General features: G+C 46.4%; 5 protein-coding genes across 7 annotated transcripts; 3 read left to right on the plus strand and 2 right to left on the minus strand.

Annotated features, from left to right (window-relative positions):
• Window positions 1-421: 421 nt before the first annotated feature.
• Window positions 422-2511, plus strand: LOC135588785 (flavone O-methyltransferase 1-like). Its single transcript, XM_065081120.1, has 4 exons — window positions 422-948; window positions 1027-1337; window positions 1419-1483; window positions 2060-2511. The coding sequence occupies exons 1-4, from the start codon at window positions 518-520 to the stop codon at window positions 2354-2356; spliced, it is 1104 nt and encodes a 367-aa protein (XP_064937192.1). The 5' UTR covers window positions 422-517; the 3' UTR covers window positions 2357-2511.
• A 110-nt stretch (window positions 2512-2621) lies between these two features.
• Window positions 2622-4107, minus strand: LOC103980356 (brassinosteroid-responsive RING protein 1). The gene is made up of 2 exons (XM_018825836.2): window positions 3562-4107; window positions 2622-3404 (listed from the first exon to the last, which is right to left on the minus strand). Exon 1 carries the CDS (start codon window positions 4038-4040, stop codon window positions 3582-3584), a length of 459 nt encoding a protein of 152 aa, XP_018681381.2. The 5' UTR covers window positions 4041-4107; the 3' UTR covers window positions 2622-3404; window positions 3562-3581.
• A 1276-nt stretch (window positions 4108-5383) lies between these two features.
• Window positions 5384-8182, minus strand: LOC103980365 (transmembrane 9 superfamily member 12). Of its 2 annotated transcripts, none has more exons than XM_065081265.1 (2): window positions 8024-8182; window positions 5384-7770 (listed from the first exon to the last, which is right to left on the minus strand). In XM_065081265.1, exon 2 carries the CDS (start codon window positions 7732-7734, stop codon window positions 5758-5760), a length of 1977 nt encoding a protein of 658 aa, XP_064937337.1. In that variant the 5' UTR covers window positions 7735-7770; window positions 8024-8182; the 3' UTR covers window positions 5384-5757. The 2 variants fall into 2 exon arrangements, with proteins under 2 accessions (XP_064937337.1, XP_018681385.2); XM_018825840.2 differs by having other exon boundaries at window positions 5384-7817; window positions 8024-8177.
• A 1757-nt stretch (window positions 8183-9939) lies between these two features.
• On the plus strand, window positions 9940-12723 carry LOC135589034 (homeobox protein BEL1 homolog). The gene is made up of 4 exons (XM_065081369.1): window positions 9940-11032; window positions 11414-11793; window positions 11935-11995; window positions 12074-12723. Exons 1-4 carry the CDS (start codon window positions 10454-10456, stop codon window positions 12602-12604), a joined length of 1551 nt encoding a protein of 516 aa, XP_064937441.1. The 5' UTR covers window positions 9940-10453; the 3' UTR covers window positions 12605-12723.
• A 1443-nt stretch (window positions 12724-14166) lies between these two features.
• LOC103980381 (brassinosteroid-responsive RING protein 1) lies at window positions 14167-17291 on the plus strand. 2 transcript variants are annotated; one of them, XM_065081540.1, is made up of 2 exons: window positions 14167-14753; window positions 14819-17291. In XM_065081540.1, the coding sequence occupies exon 2, from the start codon at window positions 16310-16312 to the stop codon at window positions 16847-16849; it is 540 nt and encodes a 179-aa protein (XP_064937612.1). In that variant the 5' UTR covers window positions 14167-14753; window positions 14819-16309; the 3' UTR covers window positions 16850-17291. The 2 variants fall into 2 exon arrangements, with proteins under 2 accessions (XP_064937612.1, XP_064937611.1); XM_065081539.1 differs by having other exon boundaries at window positions 14167-14488; window positions 14610-17291.
• The last annotated feature ends 95 nt before the right edge of the window (window positions 17292-17386 follow it).

Genomic DNA, 17386 nt, shown 5'->3' on the forward strand with positions numbered 1-17386 from the left:
TAAAGGTGACAGACACATGAACACCAATTATATTATTCACCAACCAAATCATCATATTGTGTGCTTGTTAGGTTAGGAGATATTGTGATTTCAGTTGATTGATTAGATGACACCAAGCCTACTTATCTATTAAACATGTTTGCATGGCACAAGATTAATGGCTTCATTTAACTTAACAAGTTGATGATATGAGATAAACACTGTTATCAGATTCTTCACAGGACTTTCAATTCTGTGCTTTGGTTTTTTTTGGTTCTTTTACCTTCAGAAAGCTCACCGTAATTTGATCGAACACATTGTGGCGCAAAATGGGAGCAAAACAAAAGCTAAAGAAGACGACACGGAGTGGACAGATCAAAGCAACGAAGGCGCACACGGAATGCCCAGTCGTCACGTCGTTGATGCGATAGCCGAGCACTCGGAGCCATATAAGTCAGCGTCGCGTGCCCACGTCCTCCCCCACCACCACCACCACCACCATCACTCATCGCACCCCCTGCAACTCCCACCGCGAACAATGGGATCCGTGAAGAAGGCGGCGGCGGCGGCGGCGCTGCAACTGAGCCCGGAGGAGGACGAGGAGGCGTGCATGTACGCGGCGCAGCTGGTGAGCAGCTCCGTCCTCCCCATGACCCTCAAGGCCGCCATCGAGCTCCAACTCCTGGAGATCATCGTCGGCGCCGGCCCCGGCGCCAGGCTCAGCCCCGCCGACGTTGCGGCCCAGCTGCCCACCACGAACCCGCAGGCCGCCGCCATGGTGGACCGCATCCTCCGCCTCCTCGCCGCCTACGGCATCGTCAGCTGCGCCGTCGAGGCCGGCCCCGACGGTCGCCCTTGCCGCATGTACGGCGCCGCGCCCGTCTGCAAGTACCTGACCAGGAACGAGGACGGCGTGTCCTTCGCCGCCCTGAGCTTGATGAACCAAGACAAGGTCCTCATGGAGAGCTGGTAATCGACTGCAGGAACAACTCCGGCAACGCCTCTCCCTCGTCCATGGTTGCTAACCGACGGTGGCAATGACGGCAGGTACCACTTGAAGGAGGCGGTGTTGGAGGGCGGCATCCCCTTCAACAGGGCTTACGGGATGACGGCGTTCGAGTACCACGGCACGGATCCGCGGTTCAATAAAGTGTTCAACGAGGGCATGAGAAGCCACTCCATCGTCATCACCAAGAAGTTCCTCCAGGTCTACCGCGGCTTAGACGACGTCAAGGTGCTCGTCGACGTCGGCGGCGGCATCGGCGCCACCCTTCACATGATCACCTCCACGCACCCTCACATCCTGGGCATCAACTACGACCTCCCTCATGTCATCTCCGACGCGCCGCCCTTGCCAGGTCATACAAGCTCCACGTCCACGAATCAGCTTAATCTTGTCTAGATCTTGGCTTAGATTCTCGGGATCCTTTTGGCTGCAGGCATGGATCATGTCAGCGGCGACATGTTTGAGAGCGTTCCCGGCGGAGACGCCATTCTTATGAAGGTTGGTCAGATGCTTGGAACTAAAAAATGACATGAAGAATCACCTGAAAACTATCAAATGTTGTTCAGATGTGTTCTTCGAGTGTGCACTCAACCAAGAATTCTTTCTATTAATGTTTGCATCAAGAGACCCGTCAACGTACTCGGACTTCGAAGGTCTTGTTCTCAGATTCATGATCACCATGTCTGAAACAGGAGGGTATAATCTAATCATGAGACTGCTCTGTTTCCCACTGCAACCATTCTTGGATTCCAAGTACCTTATTTCACTAGAGCTCTGATAATAACAGGCACAGAAGTGAAGGCAGGGGGGAGAGTCAACGTTGGTCTTGGTCTAATGACTCTAATGAGTAGGGGTGGACTTGGGACTTTTGATTAGAGTGATACATTAGTTTCATTGTCATTAGACAATTGTAGAATCTGAAAAGAAAGAGACTCTCATACAAATAATAAGAATCAAGGAAATTGATACATGTAAAATTGGATGCAAACAGATCAATAATCTTTGCATGCAGAAAACAAATGCATCTAATCATATTTTATGAACTAATATCCTGCTTTTATACTGAAACTGCAGTGGATCCTACATGACTGGAGTGATGAGAGTTGTGCAAAGATATTGAACAACTGTTGGAAGGCTTTGCCAGAGAATGGAAAGGTGATAGCAGTGGAATGTGTTCTTCCAGTAGTCCCAGAGCCAAGTCTCAGAACACAGAGTGTTTGCCATGTAGATCTCATCATGTTGGCTCACAATCCTGGAGGCAAAGAGAGAACTGAAATGGAGTTCCAGGAGTTGGCAAAGCAAGCTGGCTTCTCAGGGTTTAAACCCACTTATGTGTATGCCAATACCTGGGCACTAGAATTCACAAAATAGATGATGAGAAGCCATGCTTGGTTGGAGCCTCATCTTATATGTAACTCAAGAACAAAAATGCTGAGAGAGATGATGGATCTCATCCTCCTGTTGTATGTTCATGCATTCTGTATCCAAGATCTTTGAATGGGATAGACTGCATCATGTTGCCACAATGTCAAAGTATGCATACATATTATTATTGGAAATTGATCTTGTTTGTTCTGCTGTTTAAAATCCACAAAGAAGAAGAGAACACTCTGCATCCAACATCTTTGAATGGCATAGAGTATAGACTGAATGAAGTTGCCACATTGACAGAGCATGCATCCATATTTTTATTGGAACCTCATCTTGTTTGTTTGATTTAAATACACAAAGAAGAAGAATGAGAAGAATCCTTCAAGAGCTCAACTGTGCCCTATTTCTGAAGATCTCACAACATGACATCAGATAGATATCATTCTGCTGCCTCAGATGAGATCTTTGTGAAATAAATAATAAAGAAAAAATGGCATATATATATATATATATATATGGTAAACTCATATTTGCATATGTCAGAGTAGAGAACCATAGTGAGTGCCCTTGGTTGACACTAATATGCCTGCCATCTGCAAAAGAAGCTTGAGATGTGACCTTTTTCTTGGCATTGAAGGGGCTCATTAAGATCCACCAACCTCATGTGTAGAGGTGTCCAGACACCAAAGGAGATCGTCCATGATGGACTCTCCTGAGCTGTTTTCAGTTGCATGTTCATATCATGCTTGATCAAGGAAGTGAATTGCCTGAAAGATATCCTTGCTCTAAAGCAAACTGCAAGCCTACTGAACAAGGAAAGGATAAAGAGAAAGGTTGAAAAGCAGAAAAGGAAGGTCCTGAACAAGGAAAAAGATGATGAAGTCTGAATTGGCTAAGATTTAGATCATTGTTTCTAGTGCAGCAGATAGAAGATTTGGAAGAGGAATGATTCTGATTTCTTGACTCAGCACATGAAACTCTTTGGAATGATCAGCTACAGTTCATCACCAACATTATTGATGAGTGGAATCACTTGGCGCCCTTTCTCCTGAAACACAAAAGACTTGTGATCATCGGGAGAAGATGGTTTCATTCTCATCTGGAGATCATTTACATAGGAGACCAAATCTGTACATAGGACTCTTGATGCACCGGACATACTGTGATTCAACAAAGGGAGAACAAGAGAAGATTAACCCACCCACCGTCTGTGCCCTGACGAGTCTCAGTCGGCAGCCACTGCGTCCTCCTCCCTTTCCTTGGGCAGTAGCTGAGCTCTGCACAGCGGGCAGGTGACCTGTCCGACGTCCACCCACTTATCGATGCAGCCCTTGTGGAAGGCATGTGAGCAGTTGCCGAGCTCCCTGACCTCGTGCCGGGCTTCCAAGGCCCCCAGGCAAACGGAGCAGACGGCGTCGCGTCCGTCGATCCTGAAGCGGGAGAACCTGACGACGGGAAGCCTGGTCTTGATGGCGGAGGGGGGGGGGATGGGAAGGGCCGGGGACGAGGGGGGGAGGAAGTCGGGAATCTGCAGGGGGAAGAGGAAGTGGTCCTCGTGGGAGGAGGCGAGGCCGAGGCAGAAGAGGGCCATGGAGACGGCGAGCTTGATGCGGTCGAGGAGGTGGACGACGAGGGCGACGGGCCGAGGGAGGATGACGGTGTAGCAGACGGAGGGGAAGCCCATGGCGGAAAGAGCTGGTGAAGTGGTGGTGGTGGCGGCGGCTGTGGCGTTGGTGGAAGCAAAAGAGAGGTGGGAGTCGAGGGTAATAAATGGGGGAGGCGGATGTGGGGGCACGTCAACGTGCGTGTGGGCTTGCGAGCACGTGCACGTGCACGTGGACGTGTGCGTGTGCGCGTACGTGCGAGGGACATGCCATGTGATGCTTGATGCTGCCCTTTCTCATGATATGGACAAACCTGGACTACAGCAGGGTGTTGGATTTTGTCTAGATTTCCTGTTCATGTGGCAGAACACTATTGTCTGATAAGATTCGTATCACCAGATTCACTAATGGTGTTCGAATTTTATGCTCAGCAATTCATTATTATCTATCAAAATTTTGTTTGAATATGTCAGCCATTATAGATTTAGCTTGGATTATGCTTAATAATATACATCTTTTGGAGGGTGTGCTCATGGAAGTTTTTGCTGCTGATAAGAGTCAAAGAATGCATTCATTCACAGAGTGTTAATACTATTATTACAAAAGATGTGATAAAGAGACATGAATCCCAAAATTAACTTACAAAATGTCTGCAAAAGCTACAGCATAGACAAATATGATTTTAAAAGAATGAAAGCAGGAGGGTGGAGAAACTCAAATCTTTGACCACAGATGACCAACACAATGAAAACATGATAAAAGATCTCCTTTTGAGTTCTTTGATTTAAGGAAACTTGGGGGAAGTGAAGAAACAAATTGAAGCACACAACTAACTGCAGCAGATCAAGCAAATAACCAGGCACAAGAAATTGATGGATAGAGCCCTAGCATCACTCACCCAGGAAGGAGGAGACAAGGGAAAAAGATTTCAAGGCATCTCAGCTGAGTTTGCAATGATTTTTACACCTATATTTAGGGATTTAGGTGTCAATGTGAACAAGAAAAACCAGTTCCTCAAATTGCACACAGCCATATTTCTATGTTACAAGGAATCCTTACAATAAGGGCAAATGATTTAATGCATATCATGAACCGAAATAATGAAACAACTAATCCAGCACCTATGTCGTAGAACAAACTAAATAGCCCTACATCTTAAACCAAAGCATTCCATGATTTTGTAATTATGCTCAGCTTATTTGTTCCAATTTCAAATAGCAACACATCTAATAATAACATTCTTAATGTACAACAATTCAGATCTGACATAAACCAGAGAAAATTCCAAAAAGAACATCAAATGGGTAAAAAGCCAACTTCTACTGCTACAAGAAGTGATTATAAGCACAGCTTAAATAAAACCTCCAACTAATATGGAACACATGAAATTTATCATGTAATTAAGATAACTGCCACAATAATCTCAGCAAACATTGATAACTGGAGCAATAGATAAGAAAATAGTTGCCAAACTGACATCCTACTGTCAAGGTTCAGTAAATGTCGACCAAGAAACAGAAAATAAGGTGAAAAGAAAAAGTAACTCTGTGACCTTGACATCCAAATAAAGCTTAACAGTCGTAAGCAAGTCTCGGAGGTAACATAGTGAAATGAAAGAAAAGAAAATGACAAGCTGCAGTTCCATAGATCTCATCCTAGAAAAATACTTTGAAGCAGCTGACCTTGAGTACAAGTAGTCTTAACTTCAAGGCAAGTTAATCAAATCTATTAATCCTAAGGCTATGCCAAGATTGTAAATTGAAGTGAGGAACTGCTGAATCTCAAGGGAGCGAACCTCTAATCAATCTTGACTGATGAGAAGAGATAGTGAACAAAGTAAAATGACGTCAAGAAACCAATGGTGCCAGTGGATAACATGATAGCAACAGCCATGATCAACGAATAGCCTAGGTAGAGCATTGCTGACACAGGCCCGCTCAGGCTCCTCAGCTGAAACACCAAGTAGTTGATGGAGTACAAAAACACATAAATGGCAACTGAGCCAGATGCAAAGAAGGCTTTCCACCACCACTGCCAATCCTCCACGCAGAGATGCATGTATGTTAGGATAACAGAAACCTCAGCACAGACGGTGACCAGCAAGAGAAGAACTATGAGCAGGAACCCGAACACGTAATAGAACCTCCCAAGCCATATGCTAGATAGAATGAAGAATAACTCGATAAAAAGGGTCCCGAAGGGTAGAGTTCCAGCACCAAGGACAAGCAGCCATGAGGGATACTTCCTCGCAGGGATTTCTCTTGGAATCTGATTTGTTCGCACAGGGAACTGAATGTGCTCAGCCCGAGTGCCTAAGAATCCACCCAAAAGGGTAAGTGGCACCGAGATGCAGAACCACAAGGATAACAGAACAAAGAATAATGAGATTGGGAGAGCTCCTGTACTGCTGCTTCCCCACAGCATGAAGTTCAGAATGCAGAGAATAACAAATGCGATCCCGGGGAAGAAACAAGCAATCGACCATGAAACCGGCCTCCATCCTTCTGAGCCACCTTTAATGGTCCTCCATAGCCTAACACCAACGTATCCAGCAGCAATCCCAAGGAAGAGATAGAGAATGATCATCCCCGTCAAGAGCATGCCTCGTGAGGCAGGAGACATGAAGCCAAGAGCAGCAAACACAATGGTCACAACAGCCATACCGGTAATCTGCACTCCATCACCAACCATTACACAGAGCAGCTTTGAGTTCGTTGGCTCTCTGAAAACATCTCCCACGACAAGTTTCCAGCCGGATAGCTCCTCGTTCATCTGCGCTTGAGACTCTTTATCCAGTTCCTCGTATCTAGTAAGGTCCCTCCTTACAGTCCTCAAAAATATGACAAAGACTATTCCAGCCAAAAAGAATATAACCATCAAAGAGTTCATGATCGAGAACCAGTGAACCCTGGCACCCTCCATCTTGAGATACGCATCCCACCTCGAGGGCCATCTGACATCGCTTTTCACAAATACAACTTCATAAGTGAAAGAGATCTTCTCCTGTTCCCGAATTGCTTGGGATTTCTCAAGCTCCAATGGGCAGTCCACGGGACCAACTTTACTGTAGATGTTCAGCTTCGACATTGCTTCCGGATCGCGCTTCACGCTGCATGGAACAACTTCAAACCCGACAATCTCATACCCAGACATCTTCTGTTTTTCAGTCTCTGAAATCACTCCCATCCCTTCTTCCCCTGTGCCAATTATCTCCACACGGCTTCCCTCGTACTCATGGACTAGGACCTTAAACTTCAAGTGATTAATGATGTAGTCTTCGGAACTTCCCGACGGGGTGTAACCAACAGGAAACCCTGTCCATTGAAAGGTGGCACCGTTCTGTTCGGTAAATCTCCTAACGGGAAGGTTGTCAAGAATCATGTTCACCTGATACAGATCGCGAGTCCGCTGCTTAAGCAGCTTCACCTCGCGCTCGTTCAACGGGTTCGTGGTGCAGAGGTAAAAGGATTCATTGACATTGACATGGAACTGGTAAGGGGAGTTGTCGATCTGGTCACCCATGAGAAGCTCGCCCAAATTCTCCGCACTCTTCTTGATCCCGTCCTGCGGTTGGCAGTAGGGCAGGCTGTAGTAGCTAAAAGGGAGCTCGGTCTCGAACGAAGTGAGCGAATTCACTTTCACCGTTATGGTTTCACCTTGAGAATACGTATGCATATAACTCCCGGGCAGGTAAAAGGCATTGCTCGGCCCCAAAATCAACAAAGCGACGAGGATGAAGCAAGAAGACCTCAAAGAGATGGAAAATGGAGCCATCGGATCCCCCCAAATCCCAAACTTTTTTGCGGAAACCTGCGATCAAATCAAAAATGCGATTTTTTACAGCTCACGCAGTGGATCTGCAAACCAAAACACCATTTCAAGATTCAAGAAAAACATCACCGATCTAATCCCAAGAAACGAAAACAACATCAAAAGAAATAAAGGAGGTCAAATCAGCACGAGATCGGAAAGCAAACCCTAATTTCCTCGATTAACATCGAGGAGAGACACGAATGGAACGGATCTCCGGAGAGAAGAAGAAGGAGAGGAAGAAGAACCTTACCGACAGAGTCGCGTCAGAAGAAAGAGTCGATCTGGGGAGCCGGGGGCGTGAAGAGGGGGCGCGGCGCGATCGATGGATCTCCTCGGTGTTCGAGAGAAGGGGGGATGCGAGCGGTGGAAGGAAGAAGCGGAACCGAGTTGACCCAAACCGTGAGACATTAAATGGGCCAGTAAACAAGAATAATAATTATAATATAGGCCGTTTACCGCATCTGGACCGTCCATCAAGATCGATCCGTCGAATCCAGCCGTTCACGAACACACGTGGAGGGTGGTAAATGGGTCTAATCCCCAGCGCAGATCCCACCATGCCATGTTGGCTCGGTGCCGACAAATCAGACTCCAACTCGGACTCGAGTTTATTTCATACAGTGTGAGATTAATTTCCAATCTTTGGAATCTTATGTTATATATTTAATTATTAGCTAAATTAATTATGGGATGAGACCTCATATTTAGAGATCACCGACGTGCATAATACATATGTGAACGACCTAACTTACCTTTCTTGAAGTGCCATTTAATATTATAAAGAATAAGAGGAGAAATCTTAATAATATAGAAAAGATCTAAAGCGATATTACATCATGAAAAAAAAAAATCTTTTTTTTATTTTTCTCTATTATTGTTTTTATTTGTTTTTCATTTGATATTGTCATTTTCCTCTAATATTCTAAATATCTTTTATCATTATCATTATTCTAAATATCTAGATGTCGATGAACGTCGTTGTAATGAAAAATATGATAGTACGACAAATCGATTCGATTCAACCTCGTGTCTAGATATTGGCCACATGTTGGGTGCTAAGATATCGATCATGTGTCTATCACATGACGTAAAGTTTATATGATTTCGAGGGATCGATCACTTTCTCATCCCTATATCAATACCTAATTTTTACTGATCGAGTACAAATTTTTTTTATCTTTAAACATGAAAACTAAATGATGGGCTCATCGATTAGCATAATCGATTGGCCCTCATATTTATTTTGATTTTCAAATTAAGATGAGCGGCGCAATGAGTTGTTATACACAATTGACGTAATATAATTTTACTTGGGAAGAAATCACTATACCCAAATGATAGGGCATATTAGCTTGCAAGATAATCACCAACATCAGTAAGGAATAATTTGATCAAATAACCAATAGAAAAATGATCAAAAACTTCTTTTCATCCATTTTACTCATCCAGTAATATAATGTTTATGCTGATGATGGGGGAAGAAGACCTGTCAGGTTTCTATTTGTCTGTATCTAAACAATCATAGTTTAAGCTAAATAGTCAATTAGGTGTTGGAATAGTGATCGACGGTGTCATCATGAGAAAAAGATAATTTTCCTGTGGCCGAATAATGTCCATTATAGTCCTCTATTGTGATGCCATTACATAAGCCATGACACACACTTACGATATGGTCAAACCTTTCGTGTGGTTTCATCAGCATGATTCCATCAATAGTCAATTTGTCGGCAGATTTCTTTGGCGTCATCGAATGCATGCATTGGCTTCTCGTGCAAAGAGATGTACGTACGAGTGTGCAGCACATCATAGGACCTCACAGTATCTTCTCCAATCATACCCATTCCTCTCTCTCTCTCTCTCTCTCTCTCTCTCTCTACATGCTGACCGAGCAAAAGGAAAATAGAGAGCAGGTAGAATTAAGCTGATCTAAATGGATGCTTCCAAGTGTGTGCGAAGCAGATGAAACCAAAAGTTCCAAGTAAAATGTCAAGAGGATATGATCCACACGATTGCTTTCTTTCAAGCAACGAATTAAACGAGAGGACAAACACAAAAAATCTTACAAGGTAGAAAAAAAATGAGGAACAGTACGAGTGGAAGAAACGAAGTGAGGGGTGGCCTGCATGCGGTCCCATCGGTTCTTCTCTCCTTTAATACACCCCTTTAATGGAGATTAGCTGGAAGCAAGAGGACCACTTCTTTCTCTCTCTCTCCACTTTCCTCATGCCTATCTTTGTTGCTGTTCTTCTTCCTCATCCCATACTCTCTCTCTCTGTCTCTCACAGACACACACACTAGATCCCTAGGTCTCTAGGTCTCTAGGGTTTATAGAAGACTATTTGTAGTATCAGAGCAGCAGTGGCAAGTTTTTCTTGAGTTCCAATTTCCGTCTGTCTACTTCTGATCAGGAGCAGAACTCTGCAAGTGATGGCCATCTGCAAAATAGATGAGAGGGGGAGATCGAAAAGTAGATGATGAAAGCAAAAAGAACTCGCACTTTGGAGAAGTGGGGATCGGAGCCAAAGAGCAGAGGCAGTTAACGAGTTGAAGAACCAAGATCTTCCCCTCCATCACTTTCATCATCTCTTTCAGAGGTGATCTCGAGCTGCAAAAGGAAGAGCTTCTGCATGTTGTAGGGGGAGGGTGGGGGGGGTAGTGAGTACCCAAGAGCTTCTATGTGATGGCCCATGAGTCCCACTACAATGAATTCCCCATGCAAGGCTTCGAGCACAGCCATGAGTTCTTTGGCATCCAACCCGGGATGGAGATTCTCGGGGTCCCCTCCAAGCATCAAAGCTGGCAGGCGGCAGCTTCGGTGAGTCCATGGCAGGTGGACAACTCCTCCTCCTCCTCCTCCTCTTCCTTGAGGCCTCTGTTCTCCTGTGTCAGAACCCAGCGACCCAGCGGGGGGCCTTCCCTCTCCCTCCTCAACATGAAGCACTCAGCTGCACTTGTAGGTGTGCCACAACCGCCGGAGCAGTACAGCGCCGCCGGAGACAAGCCGCAGCTGAGAGCAGCGTACCACCTTCAGCAACAGCAGCTAAGGAATTCCAAGTTCCTGGGGCCAGCTCAGGAGCTGCTGAACGAGTTCTGTGGTCTCACAGGGCAGAGCAGTTCCAAGAAGAAGCCTAACAAGACAAACCATGAGGGGGAAGCTGGAAAGCCTTCCCTCTCCTCTCCGTGGCATCAGTCTCTGCGCTCCATGGACCTCGTGGAGCTCCAAAAGATCAAAGCCCAGCTGTTGTCCATGCTCGAGGAGGTGAATTCTTTCTTGGTTTTCATGAAAGCTAGCTTCAAGATATCCTGTGATCATAGTTGAGATGGATGCTTGTAATGATCCAAATCAATAGATCTGGAACCTGATATATCTCCTAGGTTCAATTATGAATGGGTCTGCACCGGCAGTAGGGACAGATTCACAGTTTGGGGCTGCTCCAATTACATCGGGAACCCTCGATTCCCTTCCTTTACATAGATAGACATCTAACCTACCACTGCCCCATCCCCCTCGTTAATGGGATCCCACCATTCCCTTCGTTGGGCCGTCACTGCTCTTGTTATCTCGTTATTGTTTGTAGTACTCCTACCATCGGTCTTCTCTCTCAACCTTAATCTTGACGCATTGATCGTATCAACACAGGTCGACATGCGATACCGGAAGTACTACGAGGAGATGAGGGGGGTGGTGGCGTGGTTTGAGGTGGTGGGTGGGGAAGGAACCGCGTCGGCGTACGCGGGGTTGGCGTCGAAGGCCATGTCGAGGCACTTCCGGTGTTTGAGGGACGGGATCGTGGGTCAGATTCGTGCGGTGAAGGAGGCGACGGGGGAGAAGGACTCGGCGGCGCCGGGGACGACGCCGGGGGAGACGCCGAGGCTCAGGATGCTGGACCAGAGGATCCGGCGGCAGAAGGCGTTTCAGCAGGGGACGATGGAGCCGCACCCGTGGCGGCCTCAGCGTGGCCTTCCCGACCGCTCCGTCTCCGTTCTTCGTGCCTGGCTCTTCGAGCATTTCCTTCACCCGTACGTAACGTTCTCTGATTGCTTCTGCTGTTCCAGTGATGTGAAACTGCACCAACTCGAAACCTGGATGGATCGTGATGCACCGATCTCTCTCGGACCTCGGATGACACAGCCGAACGCTAATCTACCCTCTTCTTTCAGGTACCCAAACGATGCCGACAAGCACATCCTAGCCCGGCAAACCGGACTGTCAAGAGGCCAGGTAGAGAATCTTATCACGTCGTCATCTTCTTGATCCTTTCACCCGCTGCGTTCTAAGCACGCTTTGCGCCATGCACAGGTCTCCAACTGGTTCATAAACGCAAGAGTGAGGCTATGGAAGCCCATGGTGGAGGAGATGTACCTGGAAGAGACGAAGGAGCTGGAGAACCAGGCCGACCAAGCACCAACTGGACATGGACACAACGATCACCCTAACCCTAACCCTAACTCCGGCCTCAGCTTCGACCAGAAACCCCTGCCGGTGCAGCCGCTCGTGGACTCCGAATCGCTCTCCTCCATCATCAACAGCAGCCATCACAGTGACCAAACCCTGCACCAGTACCGACAGCAGCATCACCGGCATGTGAGCGACTTGGGATTCCCCTACAGTAGCAGCAGCAGCAGCACAGGTGTGTCCTTAACGCTGGGTCTTCAGCACCACAGTGGAGGAGGCATGAGTCTATCCTTGTTGCACGACTCCCAGCTGTTCTCTGCAGACCATGTTGACGATGATCAACAGGTCCATTTCTCCATTTCGGATGGGGAGGCAGTGAACCTTCCTTACCGAGACCTGATGGGAGCTCAGCTGCTGCAGGACATGACAAGATAGAGTAGATCGAAATGGAACTGTGAAGGGCTATATAGAGACATACATACCTATCAGACATATATACCTGCTTAGTTGCTTTGGCAAGTAGGTCAATTATTCTATGCTTGTTTTGCTGCTCAGCCTCGATCCATTGTTATGATCCATGCATAGGTGCATTCCTCATTGATGAAACAGCAGCCATATTTGCTTCAGACATTAAGCATGAAAGCATCCATGGTTTGGGCTCTCTTCACCAATCTTTGCTCATCTTGATTCCCAAGTGGCCTTCTTCCTTTCCTCCTGAAATATATGGTTTGATGTGGAAAAGCAACATAAGAAATGGATGGGATTCATTCAACCACTAGGCATGAACAATATATTTTTTATTTTTTATTTGTTTTCGTCGACTCATGACAACATCGATGAGGGTGCAGTGCGAGGAACACAATCGATCATGGATTTGTAACTTGATAATGAATTAGATAATGATGATCGATGGAAGAACATTGGAACGACACGGCTTGATCATATCAAGAGGCTTAGTCAGAGGAGGTGGTAAGAACATTTGGTAAATTCAAAAGGGCTGAATGCATAAATTGTTTTTCGACTTGCTAATTATACGCAAGAAAATAGAAGAGATTTCTTGGAATCAAACTATCGACTCATATCGCATTGTATAATCTCGATATTTATGTAACAACAATAAAGCCGTAAGTTCCGAAATCTATAAATTGTTATATGCTTAGTTAAATTAAAAATATTTAAAAAGTTTATTAAAATCATTATTAAAATCATATCCATCATATAAATTGATTTATTTAAAAATAAAAAATCCAAGAAATAGAGATGAGAGATTATTGTTGTTATTTTTTTTCTTGAACCCACATCTATTTATTTTAATGTTAAAAGATCACTGTCATCTTTTCAATCAATCAAAAGATGTGGATCATATTTCGAAGGCATATTTATTGGAACCAATCAAGAATGGACACTGAAATGGGATGGAAAGGCACTTCACATCCAATTTGCCCCCCTTGCTTGACCAGAGTGCCATGTTAGCCACAATGTCACCCTCATCCCTCCACCAACATACATACTTGATGTTGATGTGGTGATTGGGTCATTTGCTCTCATATTTATTTCCACATGTTCTCCAAAATACTTGAGATCCTATTTCAAACAATAATCATAATCATAGTTTAATATTTAACATAATAAAAAAATATTAAAGAGCAAGACACCTCTAAATATCATTCTATCTCAATTCCAATCCGACTAATAGTCATATATATATATATATATATATATATCATCAAACAAAAATTCACTGATTAAACTATTTATTTTTTTATCATTCGAAATACTATTCTTATAATTTTATTCATGTGTTTTAAATAAATAAATAAATAAGATGCATATAATTAATGACATGTTGATAAACTCGATCCATGACTTCAATGAATGATGCAGTAGATTTGATGGAATTGACGTCCGATTCCATCTCGAAAACTACGTGGTCGACCATAATTGAGCACATGAGATATCCATCACAGGGAGGGAGGGAGGAAAGAAGGGAGAGGTGGATTGGCCAATACATTTGGCTGTTTCCGGGGGGAGTGGGGGCTTCGGTGCCGACAAGGAGGAGACAGCTCGTCGGCTTCTCTTCCTCTTGCCGCTGCTTGCCTTGTTGTTGTTAGCCGACGACGGTGGAGAAGACAAAAGAGGAGTGCTGGTCGCAGTGCAGCGACTGAGAAAGCTCACCTACCGACTCTTTTGTCTTTCCTCCGTGCACGCCAGCCCCATCCACCTCCTCCTCCGCCGACGGTGGCGGCGCCGCCCCCACGCCTCTTCCTGCCAGCACCGTGCCCGGAGATCGAGAAGAGATCCTTCGTGAACACACTTGAGGTATGCAATTTTCCATCTTCATTCTTCTTTCAATTGACAGGAATATATGTTTCTATCCCTCATTAGAGTGATATAAATTCGATATAAATAACCAAACTTGGTTGCATGAGATGGAACTCAGATGATGAAGCTCTATCTATTGTCCATGTACAATAGAAAGAGCAGAGAAGCAGGAGGAGGGTGTGATAATTTCACCATGGTCATAGAAGTAGCCCTTTGTCCGGAGGGTCGAAGCTGGATCAGGCTGTCTCCAAGTCAGCTTCAGGTAATAAATAGGACACCCTCTCTCTGCTGTAAGCATCTGGTCACAGTACACATCTCATGGCACAGGCAACGGGAGAGGAGGCCATCACTTTTGTTGTCAATCAGTACATCACCTGTCCATCTCTGACTCCCATCAGCTGTACCACCGAGGAGACAGTGTTGATGGGGGGAATGTGAAAGCCAGATCATATCATTGCAGCTTTCACAGCTGTTCATGAGGCTGGGAGGAGGAGGAGAGGAGGAGGGAAGAGGGAGGAGGGGAAAAAGAAATCGATCCGGTGTGCCCTTAATTCCTCACTGTGTTGGGGGGGACATGTGAGATGTGTCTCGTTACCGGGGAGAAGAGTGAATATTTCTGGAGATCCTTCTCCTCGAGGTCACATGCAAACCTGCACTGTTGCCTCGAGCTTTCATGACAAAGGGACCTCCATTAGGTGGGTTGCTACTAGTACCCATGTTGGCACCAGCGTTCGATAACATGTGTTGGATTCCATGGAACTTTGCATTTGGAGGTAGCAGTCACAAGAGAAAGAAGAAGAAGAAGTGATTCATGTGCTGGAATCATGTGGAAGCTGTGTTGTGTGTCGATGTTTTGACATGAGAGTGGTGGCAAGTGAGATGTGGCAATCTAAGAGAGCACATCCGGCTTACCCCCTGTCGCCGTGTCTTAAATGCTGCATCTGACCAATTGCATTCTTTGTGCCTCTTTCCATCGATGCAGTCCACGTCAAGTCCTCAGGCATCGAGATAAGGTGAGCCCCCCACCCATCTTGATGGTTACACGCGGGGAGGTGAGATGCTTCTTACGGCATCCACGCCATGCCATGCCATGCCATGCCATGCCATGCCATGCCTCGGAGAGGGTACCTTTTCACTGACAGAGAATATGATTAAGATCACAAGCATCAGAGATCGAGTTCTTTGATGGATTGACAAGCAGAATTTAACGTGGCAGATCCAGCCATCTCGAATGGTTTCAAGCTGCAAATGGCTAACACACTGGCAATTAAGAGCAGGCGAAAGAACACCGAGAAGGAGACAAACGCAAGCATCTCTCTCTCTCTCTGATGACCAACACTTTTTCTTCTCACTGTTTGTTCTCTCTCTCTTTTTTTGTTTTCGGTCTCGAGATATGAAGTGCGGAAACTAATGAATGAATGAGCACGATTAGTTAGCTGTTGCAAGAAGAAGCATTCTACGTTTCGGATGATTAGTCAAATGGAACATCGATACATCACATGGGATTCTTCTGGTCGTTCTCCACAGGGAGAGGGAGAGGGGAGAGGGAGATGGAGATGGAGATGGGACAGCCCCCACACCCTCCCTCCTCCTCCACCACCTCCTTCTCCTCTCTGTATAAAATGGCCAATCCACCAGCTTTTCCCAGACAGCCACAGAGAGGGAAAAAAGGGGCAAGTGAGTTGCGCACTGCAACCTCTCTGCACCACCCACGTCCTTTGTTAGCTGTAGCGTTCCGTCTCTGCTTTCTTCCACCTCTTTGCTTGACCTACACTGACTGCCGCAGCTCATCGGCTCCTCTGGCTCTTCGATCCCGACATGGGGTTCCCGGTTGGCTACTCTGAGCTCCCGAAGCTCCTCCTCCACCTGCTCTTCTTCTTCGCCCACCTGAGAAGGCTCATCAACTGGGTCTTCCACTGCCTCGGCCTCGGCGCCCTGCTGGAGTCCGAAGCCCAGTGGCATGACACGGACGCCCACGCCCATTACCACCAGACGGGCCTTTGCTCGCTCCCGGCCGAGCTGATCCAGGAGAGCTCGCCGGCGATCCGGTTCCAGGAGCTGGTCACCGCGCAGCGCGGCCATCGCTGCTTGCCGGAGAGCTGCGCGGTGTGCCTCTACGAGTTCGAGGGCGCCGACGAGGTCCGGCGGATGGGAAACTGCCGCCACGTCTTCCACCGGCACTGCGTCGACCGGTGGCTGCAGCACGGGCAGTGCACCTGCCCTCTGTGCCGAGCGCCGCTTGTCCCCGGGGAGCTGCACGCCGACGGCTCTTTGTCTTACGACGAGGGACACCTGTGCTCCTTCCCGCTGCCGCCGGCGGTGTCTGCGCTGCGTCCCCTTCGGTTGCCTGCTTCCTAGCGATAGAGATCGGCGAGCGAGCAAGCAGTGTACAGAGGTGATGGAAGCTGTGCAAAGCACAAAAGTCGGATGCAATAAGACAGGGAAGAAGACCATCAATCATAGTGTGGGTTGGTTCTTCTCCTTGTACAGTCTTGGTTGGGAATGAGGCTTGGGAGAGCGTGACATGAAGCTTTCTTGAGGGTACTCTTGAGTGTTCCAAAGGAGTTTGGAGCTTGAGAGAGAGAAGGGTCTGCAACCTGTTCACTGCAGCACTTCCTTGGTTGGATTGGAGGCTTGAGAGAAGAAGGATCAAAATCCTACTGGTGTGGGTTGATTTTGATGTGTAATATCTGCTCCCTTTCTTCTGACTTGAATTACCAGCAAAATTTTTTGTTGCTGGTTGCTTGTAAGGGTTGTAACTTTGGATTGAATGAGACTGAGAAACTTCTGCTTGGTTTTACGTTTTAGTGTTGTGGCTAATGGATGCCATCATGCTTGAGAACATGCCAAGATAACAGTTAGTTTAACTGGTAAAGACTTTAATAGTTTATCTTA

Source organism: Musa acuminata, chromosome BXJ1-1 (assembly GCF_036884655.1).
Source record: "Musa acuminata AAA Group cultivar baxijiao chromosome BXJ1-1, Cavendish_Baxijiao_AAA, whole genome shotgun sequence".
Taxonomy (NCBI): domain Eukaryota; kingdom Viridiplantae; phylum Streptophyta; class Magnoliopsida; order Zingiberales; family Musaceae; genus Musa; species Musa acuminata.

What these genes read in the sequence shown, in the direction of transcription:
- LOC135588785 (XM_065081120.1), top strand. Translation starts at nt 518, where the DNA reads ATGGGATCCGTGAAGAAGGCGGCGGCGGCGGCGGCGCTGCAACTGAGC. An exon ending in AAGGTCCTCATGGAGAGCTG is followed by an intron (nt 949 to 1,026) that starts GTAATCGACTGC and finishes CAATGACGGCAG; the next exon opens with GTACCACTTGAAGGAGGCGG. An exon ending in GAGACGCCATTCTTATGAAG is followed by an intron (nt 1,484 to 2,059) that starts GTTGGTCAGATG and finishes CTGAAACTGCAG; the next exon opens with TGGATCCTACATGACTGGAG.
- LOC103980356 (XM_018825836.2), bottom strand. Translation starts at nt 4,040, where the DNA reads ATGGGCTTCCCCTCCGTCTGCTACACCGTCATCCTCCCTCGGCCCGTC.
- LOC103980365 (XM_065081265.1), bottom strand. Translation starts at nt 7,734, where the DNA reads ATGGCTCCATTTTCCATCTCTTTGAGGTCTTCTTGCTTCATCCTCGTC.
- LOC135589034 (XM_065081369.1), top strand. Translation starts at nt 10,454, where the DNA reads ATGGCCCATGAGTCCCACTACAATGAATTCCCCATGCAAGGCTTCGAG. An exon ending in TTCGAGCATTTCCTTCACCC is followed by an intron (nt 11,794 to 11,934) that starts GTACGTAACGTT and finishes CTCTTCTTTCAG; the next exon opens with GTACCCAAACGATGCCGACA. An exon ending in CCGGACTGTCAAGAGGCCAG is followed by an intron (nt 11,996 to 12,073) that starts GTAGAGAATCTT and finishes CGCCATGCACAG; the next exon opens with GTCTCCAACTGGTTCATAAA.
- LOC103980381 (XM_065081540.1), top strand. Translation starts at nt 16,310, where the DNA reads ATGGGGTTCCCGGTTGGCTACTCTGAGCTCCCGAAGCTCCTCCTCCAC.